At 42.5% G+C, this 24,196-nt stretch overlaps 1 protein-coding gene across 1 annotated transcript in view; it reads right to left on the reverse strand.

Moving 5' to 3' along the window:
• LOC134330877 (neurexin-2-like) overlaps window positions 1–8,233 on the reverse strand; it is a 149,823-nt gene extending 141,590 nt beyond the window's left edge. Inside the window, exon 1 of the mRNA XM_063012148.1 lies at window positions 7,297–8,233. Coding sequence (XP_062868218.1) covers window positions 7,297–8,005 — 709 coding nt within the window. The 5' untranslated portion in view covers window positions 8,006–8,233. The remainder of the gene's footprint in view (window positions 1–7,296) is intronic.
• Between the last annotated feature and the right edge of the window lie 15,963 nt (window positions 8,234–24,196).

Genomic DNA, 24,196 nt, shown 5'->3' on the forward strand with positions numbered 1-24,196 from the left:
TCCTCCAACAGTCCAAAGACACGCAGTCAGGTTAACTGGAGATACTAAAGTCCCCCTAGGTCGTAAGTGTACATGTGTTTGTCCAATAAATGATTGAGTGGCTACGTTATCACGAATGCCATACATACATTTCATGGAGTTGCCATGGTGATGGTGGACACTGGCGCATTTGGCTGCCGCTACCGTTACCGTATTTTACCGTATTTTATTGTATTTTTATCGTTTTTCGTTTTCATCTTTTTACACACCTTGTGGATCTATTTCTTTTATGTTACTTTTGATACTTTTATTTGTGCTTTTGATACTTTTTGTTCTTTCTACTCTACATCGCGTCTGCGGCCGGTGGTGAACGGTGGGTGAGTTTTCCTGGGATCGGCACGATGTTGAACTATTCCGTTGACCAGCTGAGGAAGTTCAACAACTGCACTACTCCATTGTGTATTTCAGTCATCAAACAGCTTGGACTCCTTCGCCGGCCTCGTTATATTCACAGGGGCTCCCGGAGAAAGCTTGTTTATCTTCGAAACGGTAACGCTATTCCATCCTTCTGGTCAGCCGTGCGCACTGTCGCTCCGCAAACACGTCATCAGAGCGCTGCTGCCTTGCACACCAGTAGCGGTGTAGTCTCCATGACAACGCTGTCCACGGAGTGGGATGGGAAACGCGGAGTGGACTTAGCAAATCTCCGTTCTCTTCCTCGTTCCTCACAGCCAACTACACAACAATACCACTTGAAAATGGCATTGCTTAATGTTCGTTCACTCAACACAAAAAGTACTGTACTCAGTGAATTTATATCTGACAGTGAACTAGACTTTTTCTGTCTCACTGAAACTTGGCATAAACCCTTGGATTATTTTACGTTAAATCAGACCACGCCAATGGGATACTCGTATATTGATGAACCTCGTATGGAAGGGCGAGGTGGTGGTGTTGCTGCAGTCTATAGGGATGATATTAAAATAACCACTTTGTCTTTTCCTGCTGCTCTTTCTTTTGAACACCTGGCTTTCAAGTTGTCAGGGCCTACTCCTCTGGTCACTGCTGTAGTTTATCGTCCGCCAAAGCCAAACGCTTCCTTTCTCTCTGATTTTTCAGATTTTTTAACCCAGCTTAGTGCCCTCTCATCCTCTGTACTGCTTATGGGTGATTTTAACATCCATATTGATGACAACAACTGTAAATTTGCCAGGGAATTTTTGGAATTGTTACAGTGTTTTAATTTCACACAACATATACATTTTCCAACTCATAAAAAAGGTCATACTCTTGACCTTGTCTGCTCTACTGGTGTCCTAGTTCATCAGCCGTCCAGCCATGACCTTACTGTCTCTGATCATTTGACAATCATCATGGACATTGAGGTCACTAGGCCCATCACTAGAGCTAAACGTAAAATATCCTTCAGGAATCTTCAATATATCTCTCCCTCTGCTTTCTCAGATTCTCTTGTTAAAAAGATGTCTGTCTGTCCTGTACTGTCTAGTAATTCATCTGACCTTGTCGATTACTATAATGACATACTCGCCTCATGTCTTGATGAGCTGGCTCCTTTGAGAACCAAATTTGTTTCATTTAGTCATTCCGCACCATGGTACACAATTGAGCTTCACCAAATGAAATCCCGTAAACGCCAGCTTGAAAGACTTTATAAGAAAACCGGTCTAACAGTACATTATCAGATTTATTCTGATTATCTTCAACATTACAAAGACGCTCTTACGGAAGCCCGATCCACTTACTATTCCGAACTCATACATGCTGGATCAACAAATCCTAAGACTCTCTTTTCCACAATAAATAAACTTCTCAAACCAGTTGACAATACTACCAATTCCTTTACAGTTGACAAGTGTAACTCTTACCTCTCATTTTTTCAAACAAAAGTTGAGAATATCCACAATTTTCTGACAGTTTCCCCTGTCATCTCTGTTTCTCCGCCTATCTCACCTCAATTTATTACCCAGCCTCTGTCTCAGTTCTCACCTGTGTCTCTTTTGGACCTATCTGAGATCTTAACAGGGATGCGAAGCTCCACTTGTGTTTTGGATCCTGCTCCATCAAAACTTGTTAAGGGTTGTTTTCCAGTTATCTCATCACTTATCACAGAGATAATCAATTCCTCTCTTAGTTCTGGCTCAGTCCCTCAATCACTCAAATTGGCTGCTGTTACTCCCATACTTAAAAAACCTGGACTTGACTCTAACATTATGAGTAACTTTCGGCCCATTTCCAATCTTCCATTTCTGTCGAAAATACTGGAACGTGTTGTTGCCTCACAGCTCAAAGATCACCTAAATTCCAATAATCTATTTGAATCATTTCAGTCTGGTTTCCGCCCCCAGCACAGCACTGAGTCAGCCCTCCTCAAAGTCACAAATGACCTTCTTCTTTCCTCAGACTCTGGACAAATTAATATTCTCGTCCTCCTTGATCTTACTGCAGCTTTTGACACCATTAATCACTCCATTCTTCTGTCCCGCCTTGAATCCTCTGTCAACATCACTGGTACTGCCCTTTTGTGGTTAAGGTCATATCTCATAAACAGACAACAGTTTGTTAATATCAACAATTGTAGTTCTGCCATTGCTCCACTGTCCCAAGGCGTTCCCCAAGGCTCAGTGTTAGGTCCCCTTTTGTTTATTCTTTATATGCTCCCCCTTGGTGACATCATACGTCGGCATGGTTTACATTTCCACTGCTATGCTGATGATATTCAGCTTTACATCTCCTCCAAATCCATTAATACTGAACTTCACTCCACTCTGACAAATTGCATCACTGAAATGAAATTGTGGATGAAAGCTAATTTCCTCAAATTAAACTGTGAAAAATCAGATATGATCATCGTAGGTCCTACAACCCTGGCAAAAACCACAAAAAATTTTCAAATTACCATTGATAATGACACTTTGTCTCCGTCTTCTAACATCCGAAATCTTGGTGTAATTTTTGATAGCAACCTCTCTTTTGACCGCCATGTAAATCACATCACCAAAACTGCTTTCTTTCATCTAAAAAACATAGCACGTCTACGTCCATCACTCTCCTTTTCTGCCGCCGAAACCTTGATTCATGCTTTTATTACATCCAGAATTGATTATTGCAATAGCATCCTTTATGGTACATCTAACAAAATCCTAAAAAAACTTCAGTATATCCAGAATTCAGCTGCTCGCCTCCTTACTCATACTCGCTCCCGTGATCATATTACACCTGTTCTACAAAAACTTCATTGGCTTCCCGTTGCTCAACGCATTCAATTCAAAATTCTTCTATTCACTCACAAAGCTCTCCATAATCAGGCCCCATCCTACCTCACCGACCTGCTCCATCAGCACATTCCCTTCCGTAGCCTTCGCTCTTCTGAGGCTAACCTACTGTCCATACCCTCTAGGACCAAGCACCGGACCTGGGGTGACAGGGCCTTTTCCATAGCTGCTCCATCTTTATGGAATGCTCTCCCCAAACACCTACGAGATTGTCCTGACCTGTCCAAATTCAAGTCACTTCTCAAAACTCATCTATTCAGAGTGGCATTTAACTTGTAACAACACAAAATAAATGCTTTTATTTTTGCTATTCTTTTTAATAGTTTTTATACTTAGATCACGACAGAAATGTGAAGTCCTAGATCCTAAAACTTGTAAAGTTTTCAGTTTCCTGATTGCATGTAAATCTGTCCTGTTTCTGTCTAATTTTAAGAAATTGTTCTATATTTGTTGTTCTCTCTCATAATTTAGCTAATTTTTAATGAACTGTCTTATGCTGCTCTCTTTGTTTTTATCTTAATTATTCTTGATGTTGATGTACTATTTTGATTTTGTACTATGATTTGTATGGTGTATGTACGTATTTGTTTTGATTATTTGTCTTATGTAAAGCGTCTTTGAGTATCTTGAAAAGCGCTATATAAATAAAATGTATTATTATTATTATTATTATTATACACTGGGTGGCACTCCCTTGCCCTAAAACAGCCTCAATTCTTAGTGGTTTGAATTCCATAAGGGGTTAAAAATGTTCCTTTGAACCTTTTATTTTGGCCCATGTTGACCTGATTTCATCATGTCATGGTCCAAGATTCACACTACATTCCGACCCTAAATATGAATGTTGTCACAGAAATCGATGCCACCTAGAGTGGATTATCTACCTCAAGCACTGAAGTACTTTCTGCTTAACCGAGTAGTATAGAACGGTCAGCTCAACCAGTTTGGCCATTCTTCCAACTCTCTCATCAACAAGCCGTTTCCAGTCACTAAACTGCCGCTTACTGGATGTTTTTTGTGTTTCTGTGTAAACTCTAAAGACTCTGTGTGGGGAAAATCCCAGAAGATTAGCAAATTATAATCTATTTAAACCTTCCAGTCTCAAACTGACAACCATGCTACGAATAGTCAACATGCTTGTTTTTGTGGTTTCACAGGTGTGTTCGAAAACCTAGATATCTCTCTGCATAGACCCCTTCTTTGTCATCCTATGCGCGCTCCCAAGAAGAAGGCTGTTCGAATTCTTAGATACCATAAAAATGCTGCCTAATAAGGCACCTTATATTTGAACAGTAATTTGACAAAATAACAAGGGAGCATCCGATGCTGCCTTAGCAGTGAAGGCAATCCCAGCATTCAGTGCGGCACAACTTTTCTCACAAAAATTACTAATATGGCAGATGGGTGAAGAGCTCTTTTCAAATGTAAATAAATTCTCATTCATTTTTAATTTCAATACACTTGCACATGTGTGATTTATTTGCAAATTCGGGCTTATCAGCTAATTTAAACGTTTTCGGAACATGGAGGGAGATGTTAGTTGACACGCTAGCACGTTGTGCCACATCATCCCATTGATTTGAATGGCCTGAGGCTAACTGTGTTAGCTTAGTAAGCGAAAACTGATGGAATCGCTGGAATCACTGGAATAGCTGTCTAAGTAGTGCATTCAAATAACCTGACATATAAGTCGATTAGTAGAATCCTCTCTAAATAGGCAGCTGTCTATGTAGGTAAAGAGACAGCAAGGCAGCTCACTAGGTTTTCGAACACACCCAATTTTCAGTTTCAATTTAATCAAAAACTTTATCCTGGTCAGGCTTGCGGTGCTATCGGTTTCATCCAGAATTGTTGGGCGCAGGGCACGAACACACCCTAGACAGGGTGCCAGTCCATTGCAGGGCTTAGGCCATTTCCTACCCTTGGACAAAGCCGATCATGTCTGTGTAGATGCCTGGCCAGCCGATAGCAACGATGAGATTCAAAACCGGGTATATAAGATATTTGTAAATAAACAAGACACTGAAACCTACTTGACTTCACAGGGTTGGATGAAATAAAAAGGTACTCAGAATAAAATTGAGCTGAGCTGTTTGTTAATAATATATTGAAATCATTTAAATTGCATTTAATATGAAATGTGTACAAAATATCGGAAACCCCACATAAAAAGGAGCTTGACTGAAAACCTAATTACAAACACAGCTGTACTGGCAAGTTTTATTAGGTTAATTGCCAATGAGCAGCAGGTATCGGCTATTAAAAAAAGCTCTTCTAATTAGCACCATAGTACGTGTGATTTAAGAGCAAAAAAAAGCTGCTAACAAGTTTCAAAGAGGCCAAAAAGCTGGAAGAGCAGGGGCGTCAGTAACGAAAACTGGAAATTGATTTATACTTTTATAAGCGGCGTCTATAATAAGCAAAGAGGAACAGTGGTCACAAGTTGAAGCTAATTGGCAGAGATAGATGGAACTTTTATAGGATAGTTACAGGATATATGTTTGCCAAAAGTAGCCGAGTCAGAAAAATAACCACGGAACAAAATGAGCACCTCGGTGAGGAGGTCTTAAAACTATCTGAACATCAAGATCTTCACAACAAGAGCTGGAATGTTATTCATAACAAGGTTGCCATGTAGAACCCTTTGGTACCAAAAGACAAGGCTAAAAAATTGTGACTGAATACAGTTTGGAGCAATTGAGGATTAAGAACCTTGCTCAGGGGCCCAACAGTGGCTGTGGTGAAGCTTGAACCTGCAACCTTATGATTACTAGTCCAGTATCTTAACCTTTGAGCTAGATGAATTCATGCACCAGGGTTTTGGTAAAAGCATCCGTCCCATTGAAGTTCCCCTACATATGAGAATGGATCACCAGCTTCCACATGCCTGGTCCATTTCATCCTGGTCAGGGGGGACCACACTGTCCTGGATCACTGGGCGTAAGGCAGAAAAACACCCTATAGAGGGTGCCAACCAATCACAGGTCAAAGATCTTGTAAGCCAATTAACCTACTGCATTTTTATTTGGGTGGTGAAAAGAAACCAGAGAAGGAAGACAAAGAAGTGTGGATCAAACCCAGGTCCCTGGAACCCATGTTGCTGTGCTGCACTTACTCTGTGACTTGATATATATAGTTCTATACACTGATCAACCATAACATTAAAACCACCTCCTTGTTTCTACACATACTGTCCATTTTATCAGCTCCACTTACCATATAGAAGCACCTTATAGTTCTACAATTACTGACTGTAGTCCATTTATTTCTCTACATACCTTTTTAGCCTGCTTTCACCCGGTTCTTCAATGGTCAGGACCCCCACAGGACCACCACAGATCAGGTATTATTTAGGTGGTGGATCATTCTCAGCACTGCAGTGATACTGACATGGTGGTGGTGTGTTAGTGTGTGTTGTGCTGGTATGAGTGGATCAGAAACAGCAACGCTGCTGGAGTTTTTAAATACCGTGTCCACTTACTGTCCACTCTATTAGACACTCCTACCTAGTTGGTTCACCTTGTAGATGTAAAGTCAGAGACGATCGGTCATCTATTGCTGCTGTTTGAGTTGGTCATCTTCTAGACCTTCATCAGTGGTCACAGGACGCTGCCGACGGGGCGCTGTTGGCTGGATATTTTTGGTTGGTGGACTATTGTCAGTCCAGCAGTGACAGTGAGGTGTTTGAAAACTCCAGCAGTGCTGCTGTGTCTGATCCACTCATATCAGCACAACACACACTAACACACCACCACCATGTCGGTGTAACTGCAGTGCTGAGAATGATCCACCACCCAAATAATACCTGCTCTGTGGTTGTCCTGACCATGGAAGAACAGGGTAAAAGGGGGCTAACAAAGTATGTAGAGAAACAGATGGACTACAGTCAGTAATTGTAGAACTACAAAGTGCTTCTATGTGGTAAGTGGAGCTGGTACAATGGGCAGTGAGTGTAGAAACAAGGAGGTGGTTTTAATGTTATGGCTGATCGGTGTATATAGGTGCGTATTTTTGGCAGACTCACCTTCGGTGCAGTACCTCCCCTTGTATCCAGTGTTGGTGCACTCACACAGGACGTTCTCTTGCTGGACGTTACAGCGTCCTCCATTGCTGCACGGGTTATGCTTGGCGCACAGATACTCCAGATCGTTTTTCACACCCTGACTGTCCAGCAGAACGGGAGAAACCTCCCCTAACTTCAGATTAGCCAGCAGCCCCCGAAAAGGCGGCTCGTACTTAACGGTGCTTGAAGTCAGAGCGGACAGGCGCACGTCGGGTGGGATCCCTCCCACGAACAGGTCGCTAGCGACGACCATCTCCTTGCGTTTGGACTTGACCTCGGCCGTCTTGGACTCGGCGTCCACCATCAGAGTCGTGTGCCGGTAGTTGCGCGTCAGGTGGACGCGGTGCCAGCGATGGTCGCTGACCCGCGTCTCCATGTGCAGCGACGCGGGCTCGCCGCAGTGCAGGGCGAAGCGTAACAGCAGCCGCCCGTCGCTGACCAGCAGCTCGAAGAAGTCGCAGTTACCGCCGTCGTCCAGGTAGAGCAGGACGGCTTGGCTCACGTTCGTCTTCATGGCGAAGCTCAGGTCACCCGTGGCGCCCGCCTCCCAGCGCCCGTAGCGCGCCCACTGGCCCGGCAGTCCGTCAAACTCCAGCGCAGAAGCCAAGGAAGACACCAAGAGCACGAGCAGCGCCGAGAGCACCCCGCCGCACCTCCTCTTCCCCGCCATCGTCCTCCGAGCACGCGCCTAATCCTGCTTTAAGAGGTTGTGCTTTTCCACAGCAGAGCAGAGGGTTATTCCCAGCACGGCGTATTAATGTTTCCGGCCTTTTTAAAAATAGCACAGTCCAAACAGACAGGCACGGGTTCGAGAACTCCTCAGCATTTAGCGGCTTCTTTTGACTTCATCCTCCATTCTAAGTATTTCCATAGAGAAAATCGTGCACCAGCGTTTTTAAAAATGCTCCCGCGCTTCTAAAGTCCTCCAAAATCTAAAATCAGAAATCAGACTCCAGCATCCACATGACTGAGAAAAGAATCACTGTGTTGCTTCTCTCCTCTGCTGATTTAATTGCGATCGGTACGAAAGGGAACACATGACTTCCGTTGGGTTCAACAGTCCCTTCCAGAGAGAGTCTGCCGGTGCACCTCAGATGAAAGAGAAGACTCAGTGGGGGAGGCTGACTTTCCTCAGTCGTCTGTTGCTCTGGCCTGTGAACGACAAAAAAATAAAACGTTAAATCTTCATTAGCGACCAAAAATAACCAGCACGATGCTCTCGGCCACATTAACCACAGAAATAGATCAAAACAGTATTCGTTTATTTATAGTGGATTAAATGGTCGCGCAGAGAGACGGTAATACATCCATTCCACATGACTAAAAAGAAAATAGAAAAATAAAATCAATAGCTAATTTCAATAGCAGCGTTTCTGCTGACACGTTCTCATAAGTTTTACAAATGTTCATCTCATCACTGGTAGGAATTCACAACACAGCTCACGCCGAGTGTTTTAGCCACGAATAGGGCCGTGCTGCTTCAACCTGTGGGCATTTTTACACTTGGTCCACGACCCACATCACCCCGCATATTTTTTTCATGGACATGTACACCATACATGGTCACTGGGGACAACTGACCATGAGTTTTATAGACATCCCATTCCTAATCTATGGGCAAAATTATGCATCTCCGACTCCTCTGAGAAGTTCGCGGCTCTTTCAGTTCCACCGGGGGCGGCACGGTGGCTCAGTGGGTAGCACTGTCACCTCACAGCAAGACGGTCCTGGGTTCCATCCCCAAATGGGGCGGTCCGGGTCTTTTCTGTGTGGCGTTTGCAAAAACATGCAAGTGAGGTGAACTGGAGATACAAAATTGTCCATAACTGTGTTTGACATTAAAACTTGTGAACTGATAAATCTGGTGTAACGAGTAGCTACCGTTTCTGTCATGAATGTAACCAAAATGTGTAAAACTAAAACATGACCTTAAAAGCCAAATAAACAAACAGTTTCATCCGGAATCGCTGGGTGCATGAAAGCATGAACACACCCTGGACAGGGCGCCACAAAAAAATAAATAAATGAGGGCGGAGGGCTCTCCACGCCGACAGCTCGTGCTGTTGATGTCTTCCTTGGCAGCGGCGCTGGAGCTTGACGGACTGCCAGGCCACTGGGCATGCTCGCCCTGGGAAAAAAAATGAGCACCTCGATAAGCCGGTCTTAAAACTACCTGAACATCAAGATCTCGACAACAAGTGCTGGAATTTAATTCATAACAAAGCTGCCACTCAGAAACCTTAGGTAGACACAAATATGCATAACTAGACTGCACACGCATGGTAGGGGTGTGGGCAGGCAAATATACACCAAGTGAAAGGATAAGTATTTAATAATCTGTGGTGTTAAAGTCTGGCACAACCACTTGTGACTGCTGGATGCCTGGCCAGGTCAGTAGCACTGCTAAGATTCAAACTTGTGCATTCGAACAGTCTGTAGTGGTGAGCTCGCGTACAAGACCATTGTGACACCCAAGCGCCCAGGTTATTGATTAAAAAAACAACACACACACATTTGGTTCTACAGTTCCAGTCTTTTCCACCAATGCGGATCCGGCTCTGTTCCGGTCACGAGGTTGATTTTGAACCAGTTCCACCAGAGAATTTTGGTGTTTCTATGTAGTACTTTTAGTACATTAAGCCACGTTACGCTTTATTTATGTAAAGTTTTTTCGACTCTCCCTAGAAGCCGATTTTCAGAACCCCGAGCTGCATAACCACCACAAGTGAAGTTAATACGGCTAAACACGGATACATGTGGAGCTTTTAGACTGGGTTTAATGGTTATTTTACACAGATGGATGTTCGTATCGTGGAACTTTAGTGATGTTTTACCTCTCAAGCCGAGCGCTGAGCAAATCGGCTATTTGCGCCGAGGGTCGCAGTGAAAGCGAAGCGCAAAATGCTTCTCACGTCAATGAACTAAAAAAAACAACAACTTGGACAAACATGAACATCTGGAGCAACAGCACAATTGCTCTTAGCTAATCTACACGCTTCGCCATCATGTCACTACTCTTTACTTTCTTTATGTAATGCCCAACACATTCTTGGTTCCCAAAAACTGGTGAAAACGCGGGTCGGTTCTCTACAAAACACTAAGGTTCAAAGAAACCTAAAAAGAACCGTTCAAGAACCAGAGCTCTTTTGGTGGGAAAGCGCTAGAGACAGTTTGCCAGTAAAAAAGCCTAGCAAAGACAGCTGTCTTTCCCATAATGCTCTGTTGCCCAAAAAAAAAAAAAGTCATACTAGACGTAATCGCTGTTTAAGTAGTGCGTTTAAATAATCTGCCTTATAAGTCAATATTTATTATGATCCTCTCTACTTAGGCAGCTGCCCAGGTAGGCAGCAGGCAGCAAGGCAGCTCGCTAAGTTTTCAGACAGACCCCTTGTCTTCTATAAGAAAATCTATTAAAAATGACAGGCAGAAGCAGGTAGACGTAACTGAAATGTTCTAAAAGGAGGTGAGAGGTAAAACATTCATTTGTGTTGAGTAAAGTACCAGGCAGAGCCAGATCATGACTTTGGGGCGCTACTGACAAAAATCAGCCCAGCGTGACGGAACGGCGAGCCTGGATCAAAGGTATAAAGCCTACAGATCCGTCTCTGTCCTCATCAGCCTCAACAAATCACCGAAGCGAATGATACGGAGTCCAGATCGCACAACACGTGAGCTTAATTTCTCATTTGCTTGTAATTAATGACTGTAATCGTGCATGATTCCTCTCTAAAGACCATGAAAGTGCTAACGGCACTTTTTCATCCGGCGACCGGGGTGTAATCTCGGCGGAGAGCACTTTTCACCAGTTTGGGTGAAAGAACCCGCGCCGGTCGTCTGGAGGGTAGAAATTAAACCGATAGCCCCGAAGTCGAGCTGTGCCGCAACTACATAATGTAAGCCAACCCCCCTGCGGAGAGGTCTGCGTTTTGTGCATGATCCACAGGATTAGTGACTATAAATGTCTTGCCCACAGTCTGCACGGCACTGCAGGAGCACAGAGCATTCATCAAAGCAATTCCGCACGAAAATATGAGGGGGGGACGGAGGGAAGATGAGACATTTCCAGAATAATTGGAATGAAAAGTAGTTCAATTTAGATCAAATTGGCTCCGGTGACAGTCGGTCCTTTGCCAATTCAAATACATCATCCATGTAATTTCTTTTTTAATACAGGAGATGGACAGTGGGATCCGTTTTCTCAGGTGCCATGAAGCCGCAAAAAGTGTTTTCTGTAAGCATAAGCACCAGCAAAAGTATGTGGACACAGCAATTACTAAGAGATGTACATTTTTATTTATTTATTAGGATTTTAACGTCATGTAATATCAAACACAGTCATGGACAATTTTGTATCCTGAGTTCACCTCACTTGCACATCTTTGGACTGTGGGAGGTAACCGGAGCACTCGAAGAAAACCCACACAGACACAGAGAACATGCAACGCCACGTAGAAAGCACCCGAACTGCTCCACATGTGAATCAGACCCATGACCCTGCTTGCTGTGAGGCAGCAGTGCTACCCAACGAGCCACCCTAATGTATATAATTAATAATATAAAATAAACCATGTGCCTTAGCTTCATAGCAGCTGTTTGGTAGAGACCCTTTTTTATTTCAATATAACAGAGCCCTGACCTAAATCTATGGCGTCAAAATAGGGCCAAAAGTATTGAGAACCAAAATCAGATTTTGAGAACCAAAGAGCAGATTTTGAGAACCAAAAAGCAGATCCACACAAAGTGGACTCAAAATCTGCTTTTGGTTCTCAAAATTTGCTTTTTGGTTCTCAAAATGGTTCTCAAAATTTGCTTTTTGGTTCTCAAACTCTACTTTTTGGTTTTCAAAATCTGCTTTTTGGTTCTCAAAATCTGCTTTTTGGTTCCCCACTAAACAGCTTCAGGATAAACTAGCTGCCGATTGTGAGCCAGGCTTTTTTTGAGCCAGACAGTGGACACACATTCCCACAGACACACTTCTGTTTGATGAGCAGGGGGCAGCTCTGTATTAGCCATGGTATTATGGTCAGATGTCCAGATATGTTTGGTCATATGCTTTATGTAGATGTATTTGCCATCTGGAAAGGTGTTCGGGTGCTGCAATATATTATGCTTGCTCATCACAGCTAGATCTGGGTTAGAATCCCAGCATTGTCTGTGATTGGCTATGTCTAAGAGCGCGATTGGAGCCCTGTCTAGGGAAACGTCTGTGGCGATTCGTCCTCCATTTGAAAATAATTCAATTTTTAAATTCTACATTTACCCATGCGGTCCGGGTCCTTTCTGTGCATGTTCTCCCCGTGTCTGCATGGGTTTCCTCCGGGAGCTCCGGTTTCCTCCCACAGTCCCAAAACATGCAGTCAGGTTAATTGGAGACACTGAATTGCCCTATGGGTGAATGGGTGTGTTTGTGTGTCTGCCCTGTCTGGCACCCCGTCCAGTGTGTTACTGTGTGCCTTGCGCCCATTGAACAGCTGGGATAGGCGACCCTAATTGGTTAAGCAGTTAAGAAAGTGAGTGAGAATCCAGAAAGGCTGTATATTTTTGGACACTACAAGTATTAAAAAATGCACCAAGCGATAACCCCCAGAAATACTGGGTGCAATGCAGTAAGACAGCCCAGACAGGACGGGCCCTCAATTGTCCTCCTTCTCAGATACAGCCAACCAGGTTTATATGTAGATGCCCGACCAGCCGATATTACCATTGGGGTGGTGATTATTTGAACACCTTGTCCTTGTGATAGTAACCAAGCGTAAATTACCTCTGCGCCACTCGAGCGCCCATGTACAGGTGGTCATCAGGAAAATACAATTATATCCAAGCTCAGAAAATTCCCTTTTTAATAACACATCTATAATATTAGTTTTACCTCAGTGTTGCTCCTGCTCGGCATAATTCCACCAGTATTTAATCCAGCGCTGTATCAGAGGATATCCCGAAAGCATTGTCTTTCACAGCTGCACTGAATCAGCGTAGCTCCAGGTTAGCACAAGAATGAACTGAGCCTAGGAAATCCTTGACCCTGATGTAAAAACAGCCCCTCCCGATGGTATCACGGGATCCGTTTATCCACGTTATATTTAAAGATCACACTCGGATAAGTCGATTTACTCTCAATTAACAATGGTGCTGCTGCTTGACATTCTTTCGTCTCGTTGCTTTGTTTAATTAGATGAATCAAATCAGCATGATTAAAAAACAAAAGGGTTCCTGAGCCACCCACACACCACAAATGACAGTTGTGGAGGAATGTGCCTTCGCCAACCGTTTCCGGAGCGGCCTTAATGTGTGAAGAGCAGATGGTGGCTTCAGTATGGAGCGTTGAGCGCTCTTCGTTCTCTGTTCATTTCCTGTCTGTGTTTATTAGGATGAAATTAGTGTTAGTAGGGTTGCTGCAAAATGTATCCTTTAAGCACTGTGGGTCTGTTCAAAAACCTAGTGATCTCTCTACATAGACGCATTTTATGTCATCCTATACGCTCCCGAGAAGGAGGCTGTCCGAATTCTTAGATCCCTTAAAATGCTGCCTAGTTAGGTACCTTAAATTTGACCAGTATTTTGAGTAAATAACAAGGGAGCATCCGATGCTTCCTGAGCGATTAAGGCAATCCCAGCATTCAATGTGGCACAACTTTTCTCACAAAAAATTACAAATATGGCAGACAAATCAATTCTTATTGATATTTATATTTGTATAAAGGTATAGAAGTGTCATTTATTTGCAAATTCGGGCTTATCAGTGACAATTTAATCATTTTCGAAACATGGAGGGAGACGTTAGTTGATGTTAGCGTGTTGTGCTGCTTCAGCCCATTGGTTTGAATGGCATGAGGCTAACTGTGTTAGCTTAGTAAGCAAAAACTGGTGTAATCTCTGTCTACGTAGCCTGACTTCTAAGTCGATGTCTTATTAGAATCCTCTTTACTGAGGCAGCTGTCTATGTAGGCAGTTGGCAGCAAGGCAGCTCACTAGATTTTCGAACAGACCCTGTAAATAGGGACAAAAATGCTAAACATATTTATTGATGACTGATAATCATGAACCAATTATAATACAAGCCAAGCTGTTATGTGCAGCTAACAAATAACGCTTTGATTGACAGCAGAGATACTTCAAGAAGAACAACTTTATTTGTCAAATAAACATACACTGATCAGCCATAACATTAAAACCACCTCCTTGTTTCTACACTCACTGTCCATTTTATCAGCTCCACTTACCTTATAGAAGCACTTTGTAGTTCTACAATTATTGACTGTAGTCCATCTGTTTCTCTACATACATTTTAAACCTGCTTTCACCCTGTTTTTCAATGGTCAGGACCCCCACAGGACCACCACAGAGCAGGTATTATTTAGTTGGTTTATCATTCTCAGCACTGCAGTGACACTGGCATGGTGGTGGTGTGTTTACATTTACATTTACATTTTCAGCATTTAGCAGACGCTTTTATCCAAAGCGACTTACACAATGAGCAATTGAGGGTTAAGGGCCTTGCTCAGGGACCCAACAGTGGCAACTTGGTGGTGGCGGGGCTTGAACCGGCAACCTTCTGTTTACTAGTCCAGTACCTTAACCACTGAGCTATCACTGGCCACTACTGTGTTAGTGTGTGTTGTGCTGGTATGAGTGGATCAGACACAGCAGCACTGCTGGAGTTTGTAAATACTGTGTCCACTCACTGTCCACTCTGTTAGACAATCCTACCTAGTTGGTCCACCTTGTAGATGTAAAGTCAGAGACGATCGCTCATCTATTGCTGCTGTTTGAGTTGGTCATCTTCTAGACCTTCATCAGTGGTCACAGGACACTGCCCACGGGGCGCTGTTGGCTGAACATTTTTGGTTGGTGGACTATTCTCAGTCCAGCAGTGACAGTGAGGTGTTTAAAAACTCCAGCAGCGCTGCTGTGTCTGATCCACTCATACCAGCACAACACACACTAACACACCACCACCATGTCAGTGTCACTGCAGTGCTGAGAATGATCAACCACCTAAATAATACCTGCTCTGTAGTGGTCCTGTGGGGGTCCTGACCATTGAAGAACAGCATGAAAGGGGGCTAACAAAGCATGCAGAGAAACAGATGGACTACAGTCAGTAATTGTAGAACTACAAAATGCTTCTATATGGTAAGTGGAGCTGATAAACAGAACAGTGAGTGCAGAAACAAGGAGGTGGGTTTAATGTTATGGTTGATCGGTGTATACAGTTCAATGACAGTCTTTTTCCGCATATCCCAGCTTGTTTAGAAGCTGGGGTCAGAGCACAGGGTCAGTTATTGTACGGCAACTCTGGAGCAGACAGGGTTAAGGGCCTTGATCAAGGGCCCAACAGTGGCTGCATATCAGAACCTGGATTTAAACCAGAAATCTTCCGACTGACAACTCAAAGCTCTACTCACTAGTCTACCACTGTACCACAAAGCCCTGACCTCTGAACTAAACACCTCTGGGACGAGTGTCCAGCCTCACAAGTGGATGTTTGACTAACTGAAACAGTTATAATAAAGAATTCATGGAAAGGTTTGACCACTGCCCTGTGCAGCACCACATCCAGCCCCCAGTCACCCGGCTCTGGACGTGAGATCAGTGGCACAGCATGAGATGCAGGTAAAATCCTATTTAACCATAAAGAGGTCAGGAAGAGTGAGCTCAACGCACCGACACCCGGAAGGTTTGGTTAACCTGAACCGTGGGGGGTGATGACAGAGTTCAGGAGTGCAGAGCAAACTGTTTGCCTTGGTCACGATGATCTGATCCAGACTGGATCTTTTTCTTCTGCTCTCTTCTGAGTCCACTTGCCCCTTTAACCACCAGCTCTGACTGTCAGTGGACTGCTTTACTGACTCAAGGTTTAATAAGAAATGCGCTTAATAATCCCAGTCAAGCAGCTTTCGGTTGCTGGATGATGTGGATTTAAATACAGTAATGCTGTAAAATGCTGTGAGTCCAATTTTATTACTTTGCAAAAAACTGCATGAGTTTAAAAGGTTAAAAGTTTAAAACGTTTCTCTGTGCACAATTATGAGGAATAGAAATATCACCATCTACAGTCCATGATATTATTATAAGATTTAGGGAATATGTGCATTAATGGAAAGGCTACAAATTATTAATAAATGCTCAGATGGCACTGCATTTAAAAACTAAAATGCTTCTGAAATGAATGTAACCACATGGGGCTTGAAAATATTTCGGAAAACCCTCTTCAGTAAACACAGCACTGTCATGGAGTTCTTGGACCAATGTGACGAGTTCAACCTTCAAACTGTTATCAAACTTAAAAACAACAGTACTAAAAGTACAAGCAACTTGTGTCTGTGAATGTACTAATAATTCTGGTGTGTTGGTGGGTGTGTGTGTGTGGGAGGGGGGTTGCGAGTCAAAATGTCCAAGATGTCAAAGTGTAAAGCAGCTAAAAACATGACTCTGGACACTCAGGTGTCTCCAAGTAACCTGACTGCATGTCTTTGGACTGTGGGATTAAACCAGAGCACCTGGAGGAACCCACACAGACACGGGTTGTGTTCCTAATAATGTGGCTAGTGAGTATATACACAGTAAGTGTAGGTACATCCATCTGATACCTACATACATTGATAATTTTATAAGCTACACCTACCACATCGGACCTTTGTGGGTATACAGTAACTGACTGTAGCCCATTTGTTGTTCTGTACACGTTGGCAACCCCTCGTACACCATTTACCAATCTCTAACTTTACCTAGAACCTGTGCTAACACCTACCTTATGTGTTCCTAATAAAGAGGCCAGTAAGTTTAAACACTATTTAGGAATCCCATTAACGGGGAGAACATGCAAACTCCACACAGAAAGGACCCAGATTATTCCACCTGGGAATCAAACCTAGGACCTTCTTGCTGTGAGGGTACAGTGCTACCCACCGTGCCACAGTGCCACCCTATAGTAAAACACCTCATGGTAATGCAAATTTTGTAGCCATTTTAAATCAATGTGATTTTAAGGTGGTGCAGCGGTAAAAACACACGCTGGAACCAGAGCTGGGATCTCGAATACATCGCATCGAGTCTCAGCTCTGCCTGCCGGCTGGGCTGAGCAGCCACATAAACAACGATTGGCCTCTGCTGGCTGATTGATGGCGCATGCACAGAGATAATAGTGCTGTCAGGGTGTGTCTCTCCGGACACAGTGCTGAGCTGCACTGCACTCGTCAAAGTGTAGTGACAAGATGCATATGGCTGCTACCCATGTGTTGGAGGGGGTGTGGGTTAGCTTTGTTCTCCTCAATCAGAGAGGGGATCAGCATTGGCGGAGAGAAAGCATGATGCAATTGGGCAAGAACATGGGCAAGAATTTTCGTATTTGAGACAGAACCGTCTCACCATGTCAGTGAATGTTTTAGGTTCACATTCAACTATTAAGGTAGCTGTGCTATGTATTGTAACTTCCATTTGTTATATCATTCAATTTATTTATATCATTTAATGGCACTATTCTGCACATTTTCCTGTGAATAAAGTAGGGCTCTAGTTATAAAATAATCAGTGTATGTATGTATCAGATGGATGTACCGACACTAACCGTGTACATACTCATTAGCCACATTATTAGGAACACTACCCATGCAGGCAGGAAGTAATCCAAACACCCAGTCATGTGGCAGCACAAGTGAGCGACAGATGCGTGGGTGGAAACGCCTTGTTAATAAGAGTGGTCAGAGGAAAATGACCAGACTGGTTCAAGCTGACAGAAAAACCATGGTGACTTAAATAACCACTCTGTACAAACGTACTGAGCAGAACAGTCTCTCAAAACGTACAACGAGCTTGTGAGTGGAACCTTGACGTGGACGGACAAGAAGATTCACTTCTGCCAGACAGAAAATACTCTTCACATCTTATTCCAATCCTACCGTTATTTATTCGACTTGGCGGCGATTTTCTGTTCAGGTTTGTCGAGTTTTTTGTATCGCATACCCCCAAGGTTCGACAAAGTGTGTACTCTCAGATGCTTTTGTGCTCACTAGGGTTGTAGAGGAGACAGAGGCCTGACCAGTGTTCAATTCAATTCAATTCAATTCAATAAGCTTTATTAACAGGACAAATATTCACATTTGTATTGCCAAATCTGTACACACTGAATAATAGATAAGAAATTAATTGCATAAAAAGGTTTACATTCATTTAAACATTAGTCAATAACATATTATTATAATTAGCGAGGTCATTAAAATTGAGGGTATTTTTGATCAATGTTCAATGTCCTCTCTAATCATCAAATAATTTTCCCTGCAAGACTGCCGCTCACTGGATGTTCAGTTCCAAGAGAGTTCTCCAGCAGTTCTCACATGTTAAAAGCAGCTTTATGTATAGCAAAACATTCATTTAATTATTGTCTGTTTTACTACTGCTTTATCCTGGTCAGAGTCACGGTGGGTGTAATTCACTGGGGAAAAGGTAGGAAACACACTGGACAGGTCGTCACTCCATCACAAGGCAAACACACTCACACACACACTTTTGGGCAATTTTGTATCTTAACTTGACTTAACTTGAGGAGGAACCCGGAGCCCCAGAGGAACCCTAACAGACACATGTAGTGTTCCTAATAAAGTGGCTAGTGAGTATATACACAGTAAGTGTAGGTACATCAATCTGATACATACATAGATTAATTTATAAGCTTTGAGGGTATACAGTAACTGACTGTAGCCCATTTGTTGTTCTGTACACGTTGGCAACCCCTCGTACCCTATTTACCAATCTCTTACTACACCTACAACCAGGGCTGGACTGGGAACAAAATCCAGCCCTGGACTTTTTTCTTGACCAGCCCACTACAAGCACATCGTGCCACACATACCCCCCCCCCCCCCCCCCCCCCCCCCCCCCATCCCACTTCACTATAATAAAAGTTTAAATAATATATATATATTTACATATAGAATACAAGTTCTACAATATTTCTTAAAATTTACAGTTTCTTAAATGGTTCTACTGGATTTCCCCATCCTGTCTCATTAAATCGCAAGAAATAAAGTCTTTAAACCTTTTACACTGGTAAATATGCTTTTTTCGCACTTTTATTCACACGTAATTCACGTTTGTTCCAAATTAGCACATTGCTCCGATGAGCAAAGAAATAAATCGCATGTGTAAATACTTTAATATGTTGACAAGGGAAATTAGCCATGTGAGCTATGCACATAATCGCTCTAAAAAAATTCCTGAACAACTGCATTTTCCTTTCTGTACTATAGAGGACAAGATAGTGTTTACTTTTTCTGAGGAGCGGAGACTAATGGTACCATCTCAAATTATACCCACCGCCCTATGTAGTGCACTATGTTGGACATGACATAATAGAACGTTCACAAAAACAGTCCTTAAAATGGCTGGTTTAAAGCCCCCGTTAACATTAACACTGAGCAATGGGGAGAACATGCAAACTCCACACAGAAAAGACCCAGATTATTCCACCTGGGAATCGAACCTAGGACCTTCTTGCTGTGAGGGGACGATGCTACCCACCAAGCCACTGTGCTGCCCTATAGTAAAACACCTCATGTTAATGCAATATTAACCGTTCTAAAGTTGAAAAGCAAGTTACAACTGTGACTGAATACAATGCAAGCAATTGAGGGTTAAGGGCCTTGCTCAGGGGCCCTTACTATTCCAGTATCGTAACCTCTGAGCTACCAAATGCCCTAGTTTTACACTGATTCTACATTTACATTACATTTAGCATACACTTTTATCCAAAGCAACTTACAGTACTGTGCCAGGATATTGTCTAAGCTATTGAGGGTTAGGGGCCTTGCTTAAGGGCCCAACAGTGACAACCTGGCAGTAGTAGGGCATTAACCAGTGACCTTTAGCTTACTAGTCCAGTACCTTAACCACTAGGCAGACACTTTTATATAAATCAGGTTACTACTGTTTAAGAATACAAAACAAGTAATTGAGGGTTAAGGGCCTGGCTCAGGGGCCAAACAGTGGCAACTTGGCAGTAGTGGGGACAAGCTTCTGATTACTAGTCCAGCAGCAGACAGTTTTATCTAAAGCAAGTTACAATTGTGACACAATATACTGCAAGCAATAGAGGGTTAGGGGCCTTGTTTGAGGGTCCAACAGTGGTGGTGGGGCTTGAACTAGAAACCTTGTGAGCACTAGTCCAGTACCTTAACCACTAAACCACCACAGCCCTAATTAATAATATTGCATACATGTAAATCAGACTCATCCACATTTCAGAAAAGCCACAGATCAGATTTAGAAAATGTGTTTTTTTTACATCCCATTAACACCCAGTATTCCGTATAGTAAACAATGTTCTCGTCTTGTAATCAGGTGATCACTCGGCTATGCTAAATCAGTTTGCTAGCGAGTGCAGAGGGAGTGGAAGCCCCCACCGGGGATGCAGTTATGGAATAATGTGATTTTCAGGAGCGTAATCTGGTCCAGAAGCAGGTGTATAAACGAGTCTCTTCATCAACACAAAGTGAAGCTGGTAAACCCGCTCCCTCGGAGAGATCGTCCAAAATAAAGCAGATTTTAATATGCGCTGGAATGAAATGAGAGGATAAGACCAACGTGTAGAGGGAAGAAAAACCTGAAGGACCTTAAGTGACGTGGAAGCAGACAGCAATAAAGTGCATAATAAAAAACAAATCTTAGCAATAATGTGAGCTACGTGCGGGGCTGATATTTAAAGCCGGGCTGATATTTAAATGACGGTGCAGGTGTCGTAAACAATTGCTTTGGGTAAGACGCGGGCGGCAGACGAAACCCTGGAGCTGGTGGGAATATGTGCGGCTTCACTGCGCTTGGCAGCCAGCGAGAATAAATAAATAATAACAAAGGATTACTAAGAGCAAGACGGAGGAAAAAAATGGAAACCCAGGGGGCAGAGGTTTGCTCTTAAAAGACACATTTTACAATTCGAGAAGCAGCGTGCTCCACTCTGTCAAACTGTGAAGCTCATAATAACAGGTAAATCGTATAAGATCCGATAATCGCACAGGCTAAGAGTTCATTTAATCATACAGGTGCTAGCACGCTTGACCTCGAGTTTAAAGGCACACACAGGCACAATTGGATGTGTCTGAGGTCGAAAAGGTTGAATGGGTTCCTCTGCTGACTGAACAAGGTTGATTTACTGGTTTACTCTCCATAAGCTATACTGCTCTCTTTGAAATTCCGCCACTGTAAAATGAAAAGAAAAAGACACTTGGTTTTGTAACTTTATGTCCTTATTATGTATTAGTATCCACACTTCAAGCTGAATCAGTTTTGGGAATCGACTGCAAATAATAAAGTACTCAATCAATCAATCAATCAATCAATCAAAGCTTCAGAGTCAACTTTCTGTTCTCAAAACTTGGGAGTTAAGTAATCGATTCTGTCACGACACTGTGGGTGTGTTCGAAAACCTAGTGAGCTCTCTGCATTTTACGTCATCCTACATGCGCTCCCGAGAAGGAGGCTGTTCGAAATCCTAGATGCCTTAATATGCTCACTAGTAAGTAGGTCTGTGCGATATGACTAAAAAACTCATATCTTGATATGCTTTTGAGAAGTGGCGATATACGAAACGATATAATGTAAACTTAGAGTACTATTACAATAAAGTATTATTACAAGACTGTATCTGTATTCATATTGACAATATTTATATCAAACAAAACAGCAGAATCTCACATTTATGCTGTCCATTTTACTTCAAATAAATGAGCATAAAAAAAAATCCCGAAAAAGTTCAATATTTGATAACGCTTTGCTATCATTGCAAAATGAAAGCGCACGTTAAACAACAGCACCGCGACCCAGATCAGCCACACAGCAGCATAAAATCATAACCGCTGCGTACCTGCGTGTTGTTTCGTTAGGAATATAATCACCTTATTTTTCTTCTTGAATGCCACCTTACATGTTTCCAGAATATTTCCAAAATATATAAATCCATTTCCAACTGTGTTTATCCTCCTATAAGGTAAAAAGCTGAAACTGGTGATTCGTTCACTAAGCTGTCACTTATGCCTTTACAGCCAATCAAGAGAGAGATTAAAATTCCGCCAAAAATCTGAATTCGGAAGCTCTGATTGGTTTATACAGCTGTTTTGTAAGCCATAAACCACGAATGAATCTCTTTCACAAATAAACTTATTCATTTGTGTGAGCAAAACGAGTAAATCTTCAGTTTGCATGTGTGTGCGTGCACGCGCCCACCCGCACATGCGCTAAAGAAAGCGTTACGCACAGCGCTTGTACTCTGTGTACGCCGTGTTCTCAAATTGTAACCTGTGTATCCCAGACATACTCGATATATCGAATATGGCCATTTTTAACATTGTGTAAAAAGTAATATCAATTATATCGATATTCGCAATATACCGCCCAGCCCTACTAGTAAGATATATTAAAATTTCTATTATATTTTAACTAAAGAACGAGTGAGCATTCGATGCTGCCTTAGCGGTGGAGGCAATCCCAGCATTTAGCGCGGCACAACTTTTCTCACAGAAAAATAAAAAACATGGCAGGTGGTGCGAACTGAGTTATTATTAATTTTTAATTTATATAAACTTGTACAAGTGTATTTATTTGCAAATTCGGGCTTGTCAGCGAATTTAAACGTTTTCGGTACATGAAGGGAGATTTGACATGCTAGCGCATTGTGCCACCCCATCCCATTGGTTTGAATGGCATGAGGCTAACTGTGTTAGCTTAGTTAGTGAAAACTGATGGAATTGCTGTCTAAATAGTGTGTTCGAAAAACCTGCCTTTTAAGTCAATGACTTATTAGAATCTTCTCTACTGAGGCAGCTGCCTATGTAGGCAGTAAGACAGCAAGGCAGCTAACTAGGTTTTCGAACACACACTGTGTGTCCTTCTTAAGAGTCAAGACTTTACAACTGTATGCACATATCATGACCAGTATTCAGGAATATGAGTTGAATTAACTGTGTGAGTCAACTTTTATTCTTAATGCCTGGAATTAAAGAATCAACTCTTACTGGGACTAAATCTCAGACTCTCACTTGTCTGATGAACTTGGTTTTACAATGTCACATCTTTACAGTGTTCAATATTTCAAATTTTAGGTGAATCAATTTGTGCTTTGAGAACAATAATGTAAAGTCAACATTTCATTCCTAATGGAATCTGGAATTGAAGATTTTTTTAAGATCGACTCTTATGGCACAGTGTGTCTGTATTTAGGAGTCGAGGTTTCGCAACAGTGTGTCCATCTATACCACATACAGTCTTTGAGGATTTGAGCTGAATCAATTTTGTGAATCGACTGTAGAGCTTGAGAGTTGCCTGGAATCAAAGAATCGACTCTTTTTGGAATCGACTCCTCACTGTTAATGAGTTATGAGTGTCTGACTTTTTTTTAATTTGTTCATATTAATTACTATCTAGATTATTAAATTATGTATTTTTAATAAGTACCTTATGTTCCACTCTCTTAAGTCAGTCAGTGGGGAGCTATTGGCATTGTAATAGTCGATATGTGTTGGAATCAGTTATACTGGTGCTTTGCATCAGTAAAAGTTTGTATTTTTGTATAACGGCTAGGTTTCACACCTCATAGAGCCTCATGGTAGTATTGGTTCCACTAGTCCAGTAGTACAGTCCACTAGGACCAGTCATAACAGTGCTGCCACTAGGTCTGAAAACCTAGTGATCTCTCTACATTGATGCATTTTACGTCATCCTTCACGCTCCTGACAAAAGGAACTGTCTTGGGCACACACAGCGCCCCCTTTGCACATGTCTTACCATCACTAAACTGCATTGGGGAAAAAATGCTTTTTTTAAATTCCATCTGTGTATTTTGAGCAAAATGCAGAGCTGGCGACCAGCACACGTC

Source organism: Trichomycterus rosablanca, chromosome 16 (assembly GCF_030014385.1).
Source record: "Trichomycterus rosablanca isolate fTriRos1 chromosome 16, fTriRos1.hap1, whole genome shotgun sequence".
Lineage (NCBI taxonomy): Eukaryota > Metazoa > Chordata > Actinopteri > Siluriformes > Trichomycteridae > Trichomycterus > Trichomycterus rosablanca.